This window comes from Rissa tridactyla, chromosome 4 (assembly GCF_028500815.1).
Source record: "Rissa tridactyla isolate bRisTri1 chromosome 4, bRisTri1.patW.cur.20221130, whole genome shotgun sequence".
NCBI classification, from domain to species: Eukaryota; Metazoa; Chordata; class Aves; order Charadriiformes; family Laridae; genus Rissa; species Rissa tridactyla.
In genome coordinates, this window is record NC_071469.1 from 83,828,646 (window position 1) to 83,841,998 (window position 13,353).

Below are 13,353 nucleotides of genomic sequence, written 5' to 3' on the forward strand. Positions count from 1 at the left end.
CTGGGTGCTGAGAGGAACTGGCATCGGGCTGCATCGCCCTGTAACGCACAACACCCTTCCCCGCACACTTACTTTGTACGATTCCATTCGGTGCTGGGTTATCACGGTCACTTTTTCTATCACCGTTCTTAATCTGTTTTGTGTTGCATGGGAAATAAAAGTAACCACCTCGGCTGGCACATCAGTAATTCCTAGTTTTTTAGCTAAAGCAAAAAACAAAACAAAACAGAATTAGCTTACCCCCAACAAAAAAATCCCAAACCTCTAAAGAACATAAAGCCATAACTCCATTTTTCTGAACAGAAAACCCCCTGATGGTGTATTTACAAAGCTTTGGTGATATGTTCATGACCCCTTGAAAAGAGGTATGACTACACTTTGAAGTTTGAAAGAGAAATCAGAGCATTTTTTTTACTGCTTAGAATTTAAAAACTCTACTGAAGTTTATCCTAGCATATTAAAACAGAGCATAACAGAGTACGAGGCAATTCTGAATTTTCAGTTATTTTACACAAGCAAAAGCAATTCCTTGATTTCCAGAAGCATTAGTGCAGGTTAACTCACAACAGGGGTGAGGAGAGGCTGCAGCCAAGGCACGCTGTTGCACACTTTAGTCTACACTATCAGCACACTACTATGTGTGTGAAATACTATTGTGTATTTTCACAATAATGAAAATTCCTTAGGGAAAACCCCACCTTATTAATTGAATATGAGGAAATAAAGTCACATTAACAGCAGTTATTTAAAAACACCAGTTGTCCCCTAAACACTGCTAAAAGACATATTCTTAGTTATTTGGACATTTGATACTTTGTGCTGAGTTTATACAAAAAGCAAACGCTCTGCAGTCTAATGTATTGATATATGAAAAAACACCTAAGCTCCAGAAAAAAAGAATAGGACTAAGACTTAAGAATTTCTAAATTCATCAAAATAATTACAAAGTGTTGAATATAAATTTGTACATATATGAATATTCATACTAATCTAAGCTATGGTCCTACAAAGACATATGTATGAGTAGTTCCAGTTTGACAGTTTTCTGGATAGAAAACTCTGTGTGCACACACACATATATACATTTTATATATATATATATAAAAAAAAAGTCAGTAGTTTTATGGATTATTGGATTTGCCCCGCCATAAAAGAGTAAATACTCTGATTACGCTGAATCAGTTTTCCATTAAATGAACCCAAGACTTTAAAAAACATTTGGAAAGGTTAACGGGTATGCCAAATACTACAGGAAATTCATTTGAGAGTATTTTGGAAAGTGTTTCCTGAACGGCTAATTAGAAAAGCGATCTCCGTTTGTGGGAGGAGTCCCCGAGCAATCATGAAGCTGGGAGGCCTGAGGACGAGTACATGTTGTGCGAGGCATCCCTGGCTCTTCCTGCCCAAATCCCAGAGCGAGAGCCCACAACACGCCTGAGCGATGCCAGGGAGGCGGGGAGCGGGGCTCTCTCCGGGATGTGTCGGTGGCTGGTGCGGGCTGTGACCTGAGCAGAGCTGGCAGCCACAGCAGCGCGCTGGGCTCCTGTCAGGGCCGCCCCATGGGAAGGACTGTGGCCAGCAGCGGCACCACCCTGAATCATGTGCCCCAGCGTGTGAAAGGGATGAGGTCTGGCTCCTATGGCTCCCCGGCTCTGCCTCTTTATTTTGTTTTTGATCTGCAGTGTCTATTTAAACATATATTTTATTACATCACTACAGTACATCGTTCACACATTTCCCAGAGCTGAATTCTCTGTGTCATATATTTCTGATATTAGTTTTTTTAATGATTCTTTGAAGTCGTTATCTCATAAACTAACTTAAGCCATCACTGACTCCGTATTGTACATGTTACCTTAAGGATTTTAGCAATATGCGTATATGCTTTTTAACTGATTTTTGCTTTATTGCTAAAAAAAAAAATTAAATATTTCTTGATGTCCTCTGTAATAGAGCTGGAACTCCGCTGAAGTTGCTGAAAGCTGGACGTATAATGGAAAGCAGACATAGGCATTAAGATCACAATGCTGCAACTGTTACTCATGCAAATTAAGTCCTTGAAGTCCGTGGGACTATTCATATTGGTAGGAGCTATTTCTGCAAGTCAGACTTGCAATATCAAGACCTATTTGAGCATGCACCATTTTATTATGCAAACATGTGTAAGCAAAGCTATCAACCAAAAAACCCTAGTCCGAAAGATGAAATGCAAGTAAGAAGGGAAATTTAATTAACTAGTATCCAGAAAAGAGGTTTGAGATGGAAAATTCTGTCGAGTACTCTAGGTAAGGGTAGGAATGAATAATTGTTAAAATAATCATCCATTGAATTTCAGCAGTGTAAATTTCCCTGAACACGCACAATCCTTTCACAATAAAGAACTATCACCATCTTGGTTTTTTCACAATAAAGGTTTTCCTAATTTTTAAAGACTTTTGTTCTAAGTAAATTCAACCATTATAAGGCTTGTTCTGCCTATTCAACTCCAGAAATTCATGCATAATCAAAGGACCATTGCCTGAGATGCCTGGTTCCTAAGGATTCTTGTTCTCCATCCTCTTCATCAGCCTCTGCGATACCCCAGTAACTTTCTACTCCTGGAATCCCTCAACACAACATTCTCAAGTCCAGAAAACTACCCAGATACCAGTTACAAAGGGAGCCCCTCAGGAGTCTGTCCTGGGACTTACCCTGTTCAGTGCCTTCTCAGTGACCTGGAGGGGGAGACACAAAGCACCACACTGAGCACAGTAAAGGGAAGGGCTGCCAGTCAGGAGGACCTCACGAGCGGGACAGCAGGAACTTCATGAAATTCAAGAAGGACAAATGGAAAGTATTGCACCGGGGATGGACTAACTGTCTGCCATGACACAGGCTGGGGATGGCCTGCCAGGACAGCAGCACTGATGGAAAGCACACAAGGGTCTGGTGGTCAGTAGGCCAACCAGGATTCAGCACTGCGTCCTGGCAACAACGAAGACTAAGGGCATAGTGGGTTTTATCAACAGCAAAATGGCAAATCAACAGGAACCAACGCATCAAGGGAAGCGATTACTCCTCTTCACTCAGCCCACTAGATGCAAGTACTGCAGTCAGTTTTGGGTTGCCTGGTACAAGAAAGACTTGGAAAAACTTGAGTCCAAGGAAAGGTCACCAAGAGGGTTAAGGGGTTGGGGCATATGATCTGTACAAGGAGAACCTGTTCCTTATCCTGGAGAAGAGAAAGCTCAGGGGAGAGGTTATTGAGAAGATGGAGAGACACTCTTCACTGAGGATGTCTGGAAGAAGAATGAGAAATAAATTCATAAACTGAAACAGCAGTGGTGCTGACTGGATATAGGGAAGAGTTCTTCATTATGAAGATAATTAAGTACTAGAACACTTTGCACAAAAAAGTTGTAGACTCTCCCATCTTCCAGTTTTTTAAGGCTCAGCCACACAACGCCCTGAGCAACCATGTTTGAATTTAATGTTGACCCAGCTTTGAGCAAGAAGTTGGACTAGATGACCACTCCAGTTCTCTTCCAACCTACGATCCCGGTCCTCCTGCATAGCTCCAACTTCCTCCCCTATTTCTTATTATTGCACAATACCCTTAGTTCCCTCATCCACCAAGGATCACCCCTGGCATGTCTCCCAGCACATATTTGTCCAGCTTGCCAGCCAGGCACAGTCAGCTCACCCTGAGGTAGCCTGGCCAGTCTGCACCAGAGCGCTGACTGGCCGCCAACCAGACAGAAGAGCAAAGAAAAGGAAAAACCGGTTGATTTCCCCCTCAACTAGCACAGACAGAGGGCTATCTAGCTGTTGATTTATCAATGGATTCAAAGGTTACCTGAAGGGAGAGAGAAGGCAGGCGAACAGACTGTTCAATCATTTACGGCTAGCTTTCTTTGGAAAACAGTCTAAGGAAGGAAGACTACAAAAGAAATTTCCCCAAAAAAATGAATTAGCGTCAAGAAACCAGACTACAAAAAGACAAAAAGATACATTTTTGAAAAGTCAACTTGTCACGCACGGCATTCATCATATGTGGAAGCATCATCACATCTTCCCTGCTCCAAATTACATTAGTCAAAATCCTGTTAGCAGAGGATGTCAGGAGCAGGGCACATTCCAAAGCTATACACTACACAAAGATTTGGCACGTTGCTTAAATACTTGGATTGTACTTGGGGCAAGGATGGGAAAATTACCAGTGTGCTCCTGAAACAACAATCTCATCCACACTTGGAAATGTCGGCCTCATTATAGGTTCATAAACAGTCATGGACACGACGTTATTGATCCGCTGGCCTAAGAGAAGTCCTGATACCATTGGTTAGAGATCGTCTCTTTTTGCTTTCTGCTACTCAAGAGAAAATGCCAAGTAGAAACTGAATCTACGCAAAGGGCTAGAAACTGTTAATTTTCATATGTTTCTATATGGAAGCCTTAGTATTTTTTTTCTTCACTGCTACATCTCCTCCTGAGTTTCATCCACACTTATTTCTAAAAAGCATACTGAAATTCTGTCTGCCATCAAAGGAAAATAATGCTGATCTCTAAATAGGAAATTCCTGAGATAATAATCTAGTCTGCATAATTACTTTTCTCAGTTTTAATACAGAAAGGCTGCTCTTCCCTTTGCAAGATTCCCTAGACTGATGACAACATAGGAAAAGAAATACAATATAGTTTTAAGAAGTGTGTATATACATATACATATAATACTATACATATTGAATTGTATCGCAAAACACAAATACCCTTATACATTATTCATCTTTCTAACCAAGTCACTGGACAGTGGCTTCATCTACAGGTGTTTTTATTTAGGTCCTAGCATTCTGGATTCTGGTCTTGATTGTGCCATCTGATCATTGCAATAATAAGTCATAACATATATACTTACATATGTACAGAGATAAAAAACCCGAAGAGAAAATTAAGATTAAACAAAAAAATTAACTTACTTCTATCAACAGACTGCTATCATTTGTCTTTTGTTAAAAAAAGTTGAACTTGTTTCCGACTTTTAGGTGATGATCATAATGTGCTTTAAGTTTGATAACGCAGTCATCTTAACTTGTAGTTTTGTGATCAAAATTCTGCATTTAAAGCAGTAAGGAGCCACATTCTTAAAAGTAAAACATCAAGAAATGCGTAATTTGAGAAAAGTTGCTTGCTTTTAAATAATACATTTGTTAAATTTAGACATTTTTGATAACAAGTATACGCTTCAGGTCTTTAAAATTACTTTAGCAATGTAATTCTGAAGTTTTCCTAGAGCTATGACAAAGACATCATCAAGGATAACAACAAAAGTGGAGCGGGAGCAAAGCAGTGCTCCAAGCTATAATTTTAACCAATCTCTCCACTTGAATTTGAGTTTTTATATTTTTAAAGATATAACTAAGGTCACATTCTTCATTCAAGTGTTCTTGGCACATCTCTACTACACCAGAGCTGTACAAGACCATCCAGAATTGATGACTGCATGAACACTTCAACTCTTTGTGGAGGAATCAGTTTCAGCACGTCCTTATCAGCATCAAATGCTACTACAGCAGTCAGTTGAGTCACACTATCCTATATAAAAAACACGAGGGATCACAGATTAATACTCACAAAGTAAACAAATTTCTAATCCGCCAAGTACTTACAGAACAACACAATAAAGCCTGCCTGCATATTAATTCTTAATTACATGTTTGGGAGCTTTAATAGCAAACTATGGTTCAATCAGCATTTAATAAAGATCTGGAGTATATGAGGCAGCATGCAAAGAAAGTATACATGTTAGAGTATTTTTGTTACAAATGAACTATATTCTATTTAAAAGTTTCAGATATTACAATAGAGTTTCTAGAAAGTTAGAACTTGTATGTAAGTTCCAAAAACCTTTAGGGGAAAAAACATTGAGCAATATTATTCTGATATTGGCATATGTGTCACTAGCACAAGATTGTTTTTTGCAAACATAAAAGAACCTAAATCTTGTTGTTGAAAACTTTCAGGTCCCAAGAAGTGAAAATTCTGAAGAGCGCTATTGTCTGCTTAGCTATCTGAAAGGTACTGGCTTTGCTGCACTTTAAAAGTTTAATTATATTTTGTTGATCAAACAAACTGAAATAAATTATAAGAAGAGTACTGCCCTATTTGAGAAGCAGAAGAAAAATACTATCTTTGCAGATAGGCTTTCAAAGAATCAAAAAGTTACTTTAATAATTTATACTTTAAGAGGACTGACAGGATTGAGATCAAAGATTAAAAAAAAATTTATTTGTAAAACATTAGGTCTGACTCTGATTATTGACGTGATAAATTATTGAGTGCCTGTATAAAATCTCTTTACGTTTACACTTAAAACAGAAAAACCTTGAAGAACTGATTTTAAACAGTTAAATAGCATGTATTTAGGGCTTGAATTTGTCTTGTCCTTCAGCAGAAACACTGGGAGAGTGCATAATTAGTCTCCATTTGTCCTAATCACAGGTCAGCCAGAACAGCAGAAAGCACTCTCTGTTGTCATCTTAAAACCAGAAGCAACTTTTTAAACTTTAAATTCTGTGCATGCAATATCAGCCCAAGATGCAAGTGGAACCAGACTTCTCAGGTGCAGGCCGCCTCTGCTGTCAGAGCTGGCCTGCATGCGGCAAGATGGAGACAAACAAAACCCCACCCCCTCAAATCTGGGACATCGTTTGTTTAAACTTCTATTTAACCTCATTCAACAGCATCGGATCTAAAATAATGCAACAAAGATGCAGGTGATGGTGACAGCTACCTGCCCCAGCAGAGTCAGCCCCCGGCGGCGCCTCAGATTGCCCCTGCCATGGTCGGCCGAGCACCCTTCCTCCTCCTCTCCCAACAGAACCACCACAGCTTTACGCGCCCCAGTCCCCCCGCAACCTTTCCCGACAGGACAAGCAAGGTACTGGAAAAACCACTACTTGAATTTCTGCAGCCTTCCAAACTATGCAATTCTTTAATAAATTCCATTCCTCACTTTCAATAGCGTAAGGGAAACGATTTTACAGTTCTGCTGTAGGTGTCAGCAGTGAAGCATTTAAAACACCTTAATCTCTGTAAAATCACACGCAACATAATTAAATACAGCATGATCAGCTAAGAAGTCACTGTTCAAGACTTACGCTATACAGGAACTTCTGGAGACTAACAGATGAAAAAACTGTGGGGAAAGGGAAGAGCAGTTCACCTTCAAAAACTAGACAAGCACCATTTGCGTGTCCTAAGACACACCAGGGATGGTCTCTACAGAAAGTGGGTCATGAAATCAAGAGAAAGCAATAGGTGCTTTGTCTAATACTATTATATTAATAATTCTAAACTGAGGAATAGCATTTAACTATCAGGCTGACTAAACACAAAGAGGAAACAACTCTAATGCACTACAGGCCCTTGGCATCCTGAGGAGCCATGAATGGCAATTACTGAACTTACTTGTCACAACCTAATCAGGTGGGGCTGAAGAAGGGGGTACATCTCCCATAGAGCACTGTCCTCAGCCTACAACGTAATCCATCAATACTGCATTCATATTGCTGTCAAAGGGAAAACCCAACCTTAAATATTAAGGTAGAGAATGGGGGATGGAACACAACAAAGGAAAAAAAGTGAGGAGGTTGTTTGGGTACAAAATACCCTGGGGGTATTGTTGGGAGGGGTGGGCTACCACAGCCCCAGACAGACTTTAAGTATTAAAAAATGAAGAAAAAGCTGGTTAAACAGAATAATAGTGCAAACAACAAATCACTAGCTCTGATGATTAGGATTAGAGATTCCTAGGGGTATAAAATAACCTAGTGATCCCAGGCAAAAGAAACAGTATGATAATTTTAGTTGTAATTTTCTGTTTTCAGTCCTTTAAATAAAAGCTTCACTTTAAGTCTTAGTAACTAAATACATAAATAATTTAATAAATGTTGACTTGCTGCACTGTTAAGCCTGTCTGGTGCTGGAAGACAGGATAAAGAAAGGAGAAACAAAAAAATAATCTGTATTTGGTACCTTCACACAAAGAGCCGATCCGAATGAAGGCGTTTGGGCAGGCGCCTCCGAGGAGCCTACAGCCTGGGGCGCATTTCGGGGGGCCACGAGCTAGGGAGTATTTCCTGCCAAAGCAGAGAGAATCAGTGCCAAGCGCTTTGAGATTTGTTAACCGATTCCCTCCAGCAGGTACAAACCAGCACCACCCTGCGAGCAGCAGATGGCCAAGATATATTCCACAGCTCCAAACCAGCCCTCAACTGGAATGGGAAAGATTTCGTAAACCAGTATCTGATATCGTTCAACGCTATACTTCCAGTTCACCTTCAGATGTAATAAACTGACTTTGTTAAAGAGAACGACCTTTTATCACCATGTAATTTTTATATACAAAATAACAGAAGATCCTACATTAATTCCTTCAGTGAGCCTGTTTGTAAAAGAACATTCCTCCTCTCACAGGATAAAAATTATCTCACATGACCCAGCTTCTGGACAAAAGTCTTCTTGAGAACTCAAGACTTGCTGGGTGTAGTATTTGTTCTGTACTTTTTCAGAACTACCCACCTTGAGATGATTCCCTGGGAAGCATTTTGTGAAACTGACAAACTGGTGAAACTTCAGTTACTTTTAAAAATAAATCAATAAATCCCAAACTTACAGATTAAAATCCTCAAAATACATAGACATTTTCAGTATAAGATACAGGAGAAAAAAAAAAAATAACCAGCCATACAACTGTAACGTAACCTAAAGGAATAAAAATTTTGAATAAATGTTACTCAAATTTTAATACTCTTCTCCTCCTGCTCCCTCCATAGTAAAAGCCAACCAAATTATCTTAGCAAAGATGCAACTCAAACTCATAAGTTCTGTAGTGTGAATGCACTGGTACAAAACCACTTGTAGCTTGTTTCAGGTACTACAGTGGATTTAACTTATTCCATACAAACTATACGGTAATAAATAGCTATGTATTTATATAATTGTATAAAAAGCTATACTGGGTAATATGGTCCGGCATCCTTTCTTTAACAGCAGTAGTGGGACTTGCTACTAGAAGACTATTAAAAAATAAAAAAGCGACAGCCTAGGATCAGCCTAAATTAGAGGATCATATCTTTCTATCAGATCAGGATGGAATCTTTTTTCCATTAATTTTTCAAGTATTTTTTTGAATTGCAACATCCTAAAACAAAGAGTTCCACAACTTAACTACTCAACCGGAAAAAAAAAAATAGCCCTTTTTGCCTGTTTTGAACTTCTGCCTTCTAATTTCATCTCATATTCCTAATTTTTGTAAAGGGAAAAACAGAAAAATATCTCCATTCTAGGAGGTCATATTGGTATAATTATTTTAACCAGAGAAATAGTTGTATCCGTGTAAAATCTATGTGTAACCCAGACTAAAATGTCTGACCCTATTTTATGTGCTGATTCAAAGCTCTTAGGCAAGTCTGTGGGATTTGGGACAGCACAAAAAAATCCATCAAACGGAAGAAGAATTTCTCAAAAATCCTACATAGCCCTACTTATATGATTAGTGTTTTTTGATGAAAGTCATGTAAGACTGACAAAAAAAGTCTTCACTTCTCTAAGAATTCTCAACCAGGTGGGTAAGTCTGGGAACCCACACATAATTCATACTTTTTGGCAAAAAGAAAGAGCTAATTTGAGAAGAAGTCTGACCTAAAATATATATAACCAGACAATCCAGTTTCCAAAATTCTGTCTCTAAGCTAGATAATTAAACAGCTAAAAGGTAGCTATTAATCATCCCTAAAGAGTCTTTTTATTATCCTTAGTGGTTTGTCTCTAACAGAACCAAGCTACTCACCAAACAACATTATCCACAGGTATGTGGAGGCTTGGAAAATAGTAAGACTTGCCACAAATCATGGAAGCACAAACATCTAAGCAGTGTATCAGGGAGAAGAAAATACCTGGTGTTCAGACGGCAAGGAAGCTTTACAGCTTGATCAGAGAGGACAGAAAGAATGTGTACTCTGAAGGAACAGAAGCTACTACTATTAATGTTTTCCCTATTTTTTTTTGTAACTAACCTGTATTTACCTGATTTCTTTTAGAAGAAATCAAAATCTCAATGTGCTAAGGAAACAAGTTATCCTTGATTTTGATGTTCAATTCCTTCTCTTTTACTAATTCCTCTTTAAGGTTACTTTTGTGCAATTTCAGGTGTATATCCTAAAAGAAGGGAGGGTGCTGAAATTATTAAAAGGGAGGCACTGAAGGTCAAAGAATTTTTGAGAACTACATCCAGATCCTACCCTATAATACCAGGAACCTGTGCTGCAGCGACCAAACAGCGTGAGGAAAGTGTAAGACAGAGGAGGAGACGAGAACTGAAATAGGTGCAGGTCTCAACAAGTCAAATAAGAATATACAGATTACAGTTAGAGGATTTTTTTTTTCATCTTTGTTTTCTCAAAACATAAATACAATACAACATAATAAGCATGTCCAAAGATATTTAGTAACATTCAAGAATAAACACAGAGTGACTGTAGAGAACTGAAAAACATGTTCACTACTTTTATAAATAATAGTAAGTGCCTCAATGCACTTTTGTGTTTGGTTATTCACTAGAGTCAAATCAAAATAAATTGTTAAAGGGACCAGATGAGAAAGAATTAATGTGGCAATGACACCAGTAAGAGTCCTTAAGAAAAAAACAGAGAGGTTGTTATTGGTGATTTTTTTTCCCCTACCTGTTTTCATGCAGGCTACAAGAATGTGCTTCTTGGCCTAAGCCCAAGATCAAAAGATCCTAAACCTGAAGGACCTCAGGCTTAAATACAAGACGCACAGGATTATGACAGCATGTCAGGTGAGACAGAGATGGAAAAGAACTGTTGTAAGAATGTCAGCGATGACAAACACATGTGGAGGCACAGATGTCAGCATCCTGTAACACAGCCCTGGCACTAACAGACCACACTCTCCATCACATCCACACAAGGATTAAAAACAACACCAAGTACAAGAATTTTCCTAAATGCTTCTGGTTTTTTTTAAGCAACTTCTGTAAACAATGCAGGCATTTTGGCAACTTTTTTTTTCCTGGAGAAACCATCTCTCTGACACTATGAAAGTCTTGTTGGCAACATATCTGAACAGGTATCGCAGCTGTCCACTACAAGCCTGGCGCTAGGCAGACTAGCTCAACATGAGGCCTCATCTTAAGCAGGCGAGATGGACCTCTCCGCAGGAAAGGATATGCACAAAGAATACGGAAATTATAAAGGATACCAGAAGTGTAGACCGAAAACCATAACCTGAATTTCAAAGCGTGAGCACCTTCATCCCTGTATGTCCAGGATTAGAGGAAAAGTTGTCAAATCAGGACATTGTGCCACATCCATTAATACCAAATCCGTGCATGACCAGATCATCCACCACTACAAAGTTTATCCAGATCAGACATGGTCATTTGATTTTTGTCAAAACAGCTGTAGTTCATGATAGTTTATATTAAAGTCACACTTCTATATTATTGTGCAAGAACAGATGGTGGCACCTTATTGGGCACAACGTCCAGTGTTGCAGCTACTTCCTTGAAAACAAATACCCTTTCTTTACCAGTAGAATGTCTTTGTACCAGTTCAACACTTTGCAACATTTAGCTGTGACTTATTTACCTCTAGTCACTGCAAAACTGGTTAAACCACATGCTAATACTCTCCATATGATAAGCACTGAAGAGAAGCGTCAAATTGCCAATGAGATACTGTAGAAGCTGGACGGTGTATGCAGTAGATTCAGGAACATGAAGGAGGCTAACAAACGCAATTCAAACTCATGGGAGAAGGAAAGACTAAAGTGAAGTTTATGAGGTTTTTCAGTAATTTAAAGAAATGAAAACATTACAACCTTAGTATGAGCAGCAGGATTGCCAAATAAACGTAATGAACAATCATTTCAACATATTTAGAAAATATTACCTTTTACTTTTTCCCCCTTAAATGATCCTTGAAGATGCTGCTCACTGATCAATGACTTCCTCCTCCACAAAGATGTTCCAACATGTGTTGAGAGTTGGGGACATTAGTACCACCTCTAGAGCATGGAGTTTGCCTATAGGGATAATGTAAGTCAGCTTTATTGCAATATTGAATGGTTCTCTAAGGTTTTCTTTTTATTGTTCTTATTTTACATCCAGTATTTATTACCAGAAATCTCTTTATGAGATGGATGTTATAAATTAATCTGGTAGAGAATGCATCTCCACAGAATAATGATCTTAATTTTACTCTCCTTTGCAGAGACCAAGAAATATAAGCCATTCAATTCCCAGATACAAACTTATTCTGAGGCTGGGCAACGTATTCTGGTAGGACCTGAAGGCCAGAACTGCCTTCCAGAAATAGCAAGACCTTTTAAAGAAGGCTTTTCCACTACATTCATAAAACAGAAAAGCGAGGTATTAAGGTAAAAACAAAACTTAAATTCTCCAAATATTTCTGGGAGCGAATAGTACGGTCGTGCTCTCAGTTCAGTTGGAGTAAAACCTTTGAAAATGATGCCTCAAGAAACAGGTTCATTTTCTTCATAAATCACCGTAGTTTGAACATATCTACATTTATTTTGAGAAATTACTGCTTCATGAAATAACATAAATTCTGTCACTTAGAGGTGATACCGCTAAAAGCGTAACTCAGATTCTGTAGTGTCACAGAACCAATAAGATTAATAAAAAGAAAACCTTAGAAACACACAAAACATATTGAAGGGAAGCTGCCCTACCTTTCACAGAAAGGCAGACTCCAAGCTCTCAGGTGGTACTGAAGTTACCATTCCAACACATGTTGGGACATCTTGTAAAACAGGAAGTCTAATCATGGACCTATTAAAGAAAGAACAACAATACGGTTTAACATTCTGCTGAAATACTTACTGGCTATGTTTATTTGGCAACACTGCTGCTGATACTAAGATGGGAATGTATTCCCACCTTTTTGGAAAAGGAAATAATAAATGTGAATAACATATAATTGTCTTATAATACTGCAACATTAGCAATCAATTAAGTTGGAATATAAAACCAGATTGTCTAGTGAACGTGTACAATAAACTCCAATCTCAACATAAGAAACTAAATTATCCCAATTATGGACATTGATAAGAAGATTGGGAGCTGTGCACACCTTCTAATCTAAACAAAATTTCTAGTAAATTGCCTGGTTTATACTAATGAAAGTAACCCCTAACTCTGCACTGTTACAGAACTGTTCCAGATGTCAGAATGGGGATACATCTCTACACCTGCCACATCTCTGCAGGTGACATACTGAAGCTTATAGGAACTAGAGAAAGACAGCATATTTGGCATGCACAGTAACT

General features: G+C 38.5%; 1 protein-coding gene across 1 annotated transcript in view; it reads right to left on the bottom strand.

Annotated features, from left to right (window-relative positions):
* The window catches only part of LOC128908075 (transcription initiation factor TFIID subunit 4-like), a 142,986-nt gene that overhangs the window by 80,566 nt on the left and 49,067 nt on the right, over window positions 1-13,353 (bottom strand). The window contains exon 11 of the mRNA XM_054197616.1: window positions 73-203. Within this exon, the coding sequence (XP_054053591.1) occupies window positions 73-203 (131 nt within the window). The remainder of the gene's footprint in view (window positions 1-72; window positions 204-13,353) is intronic.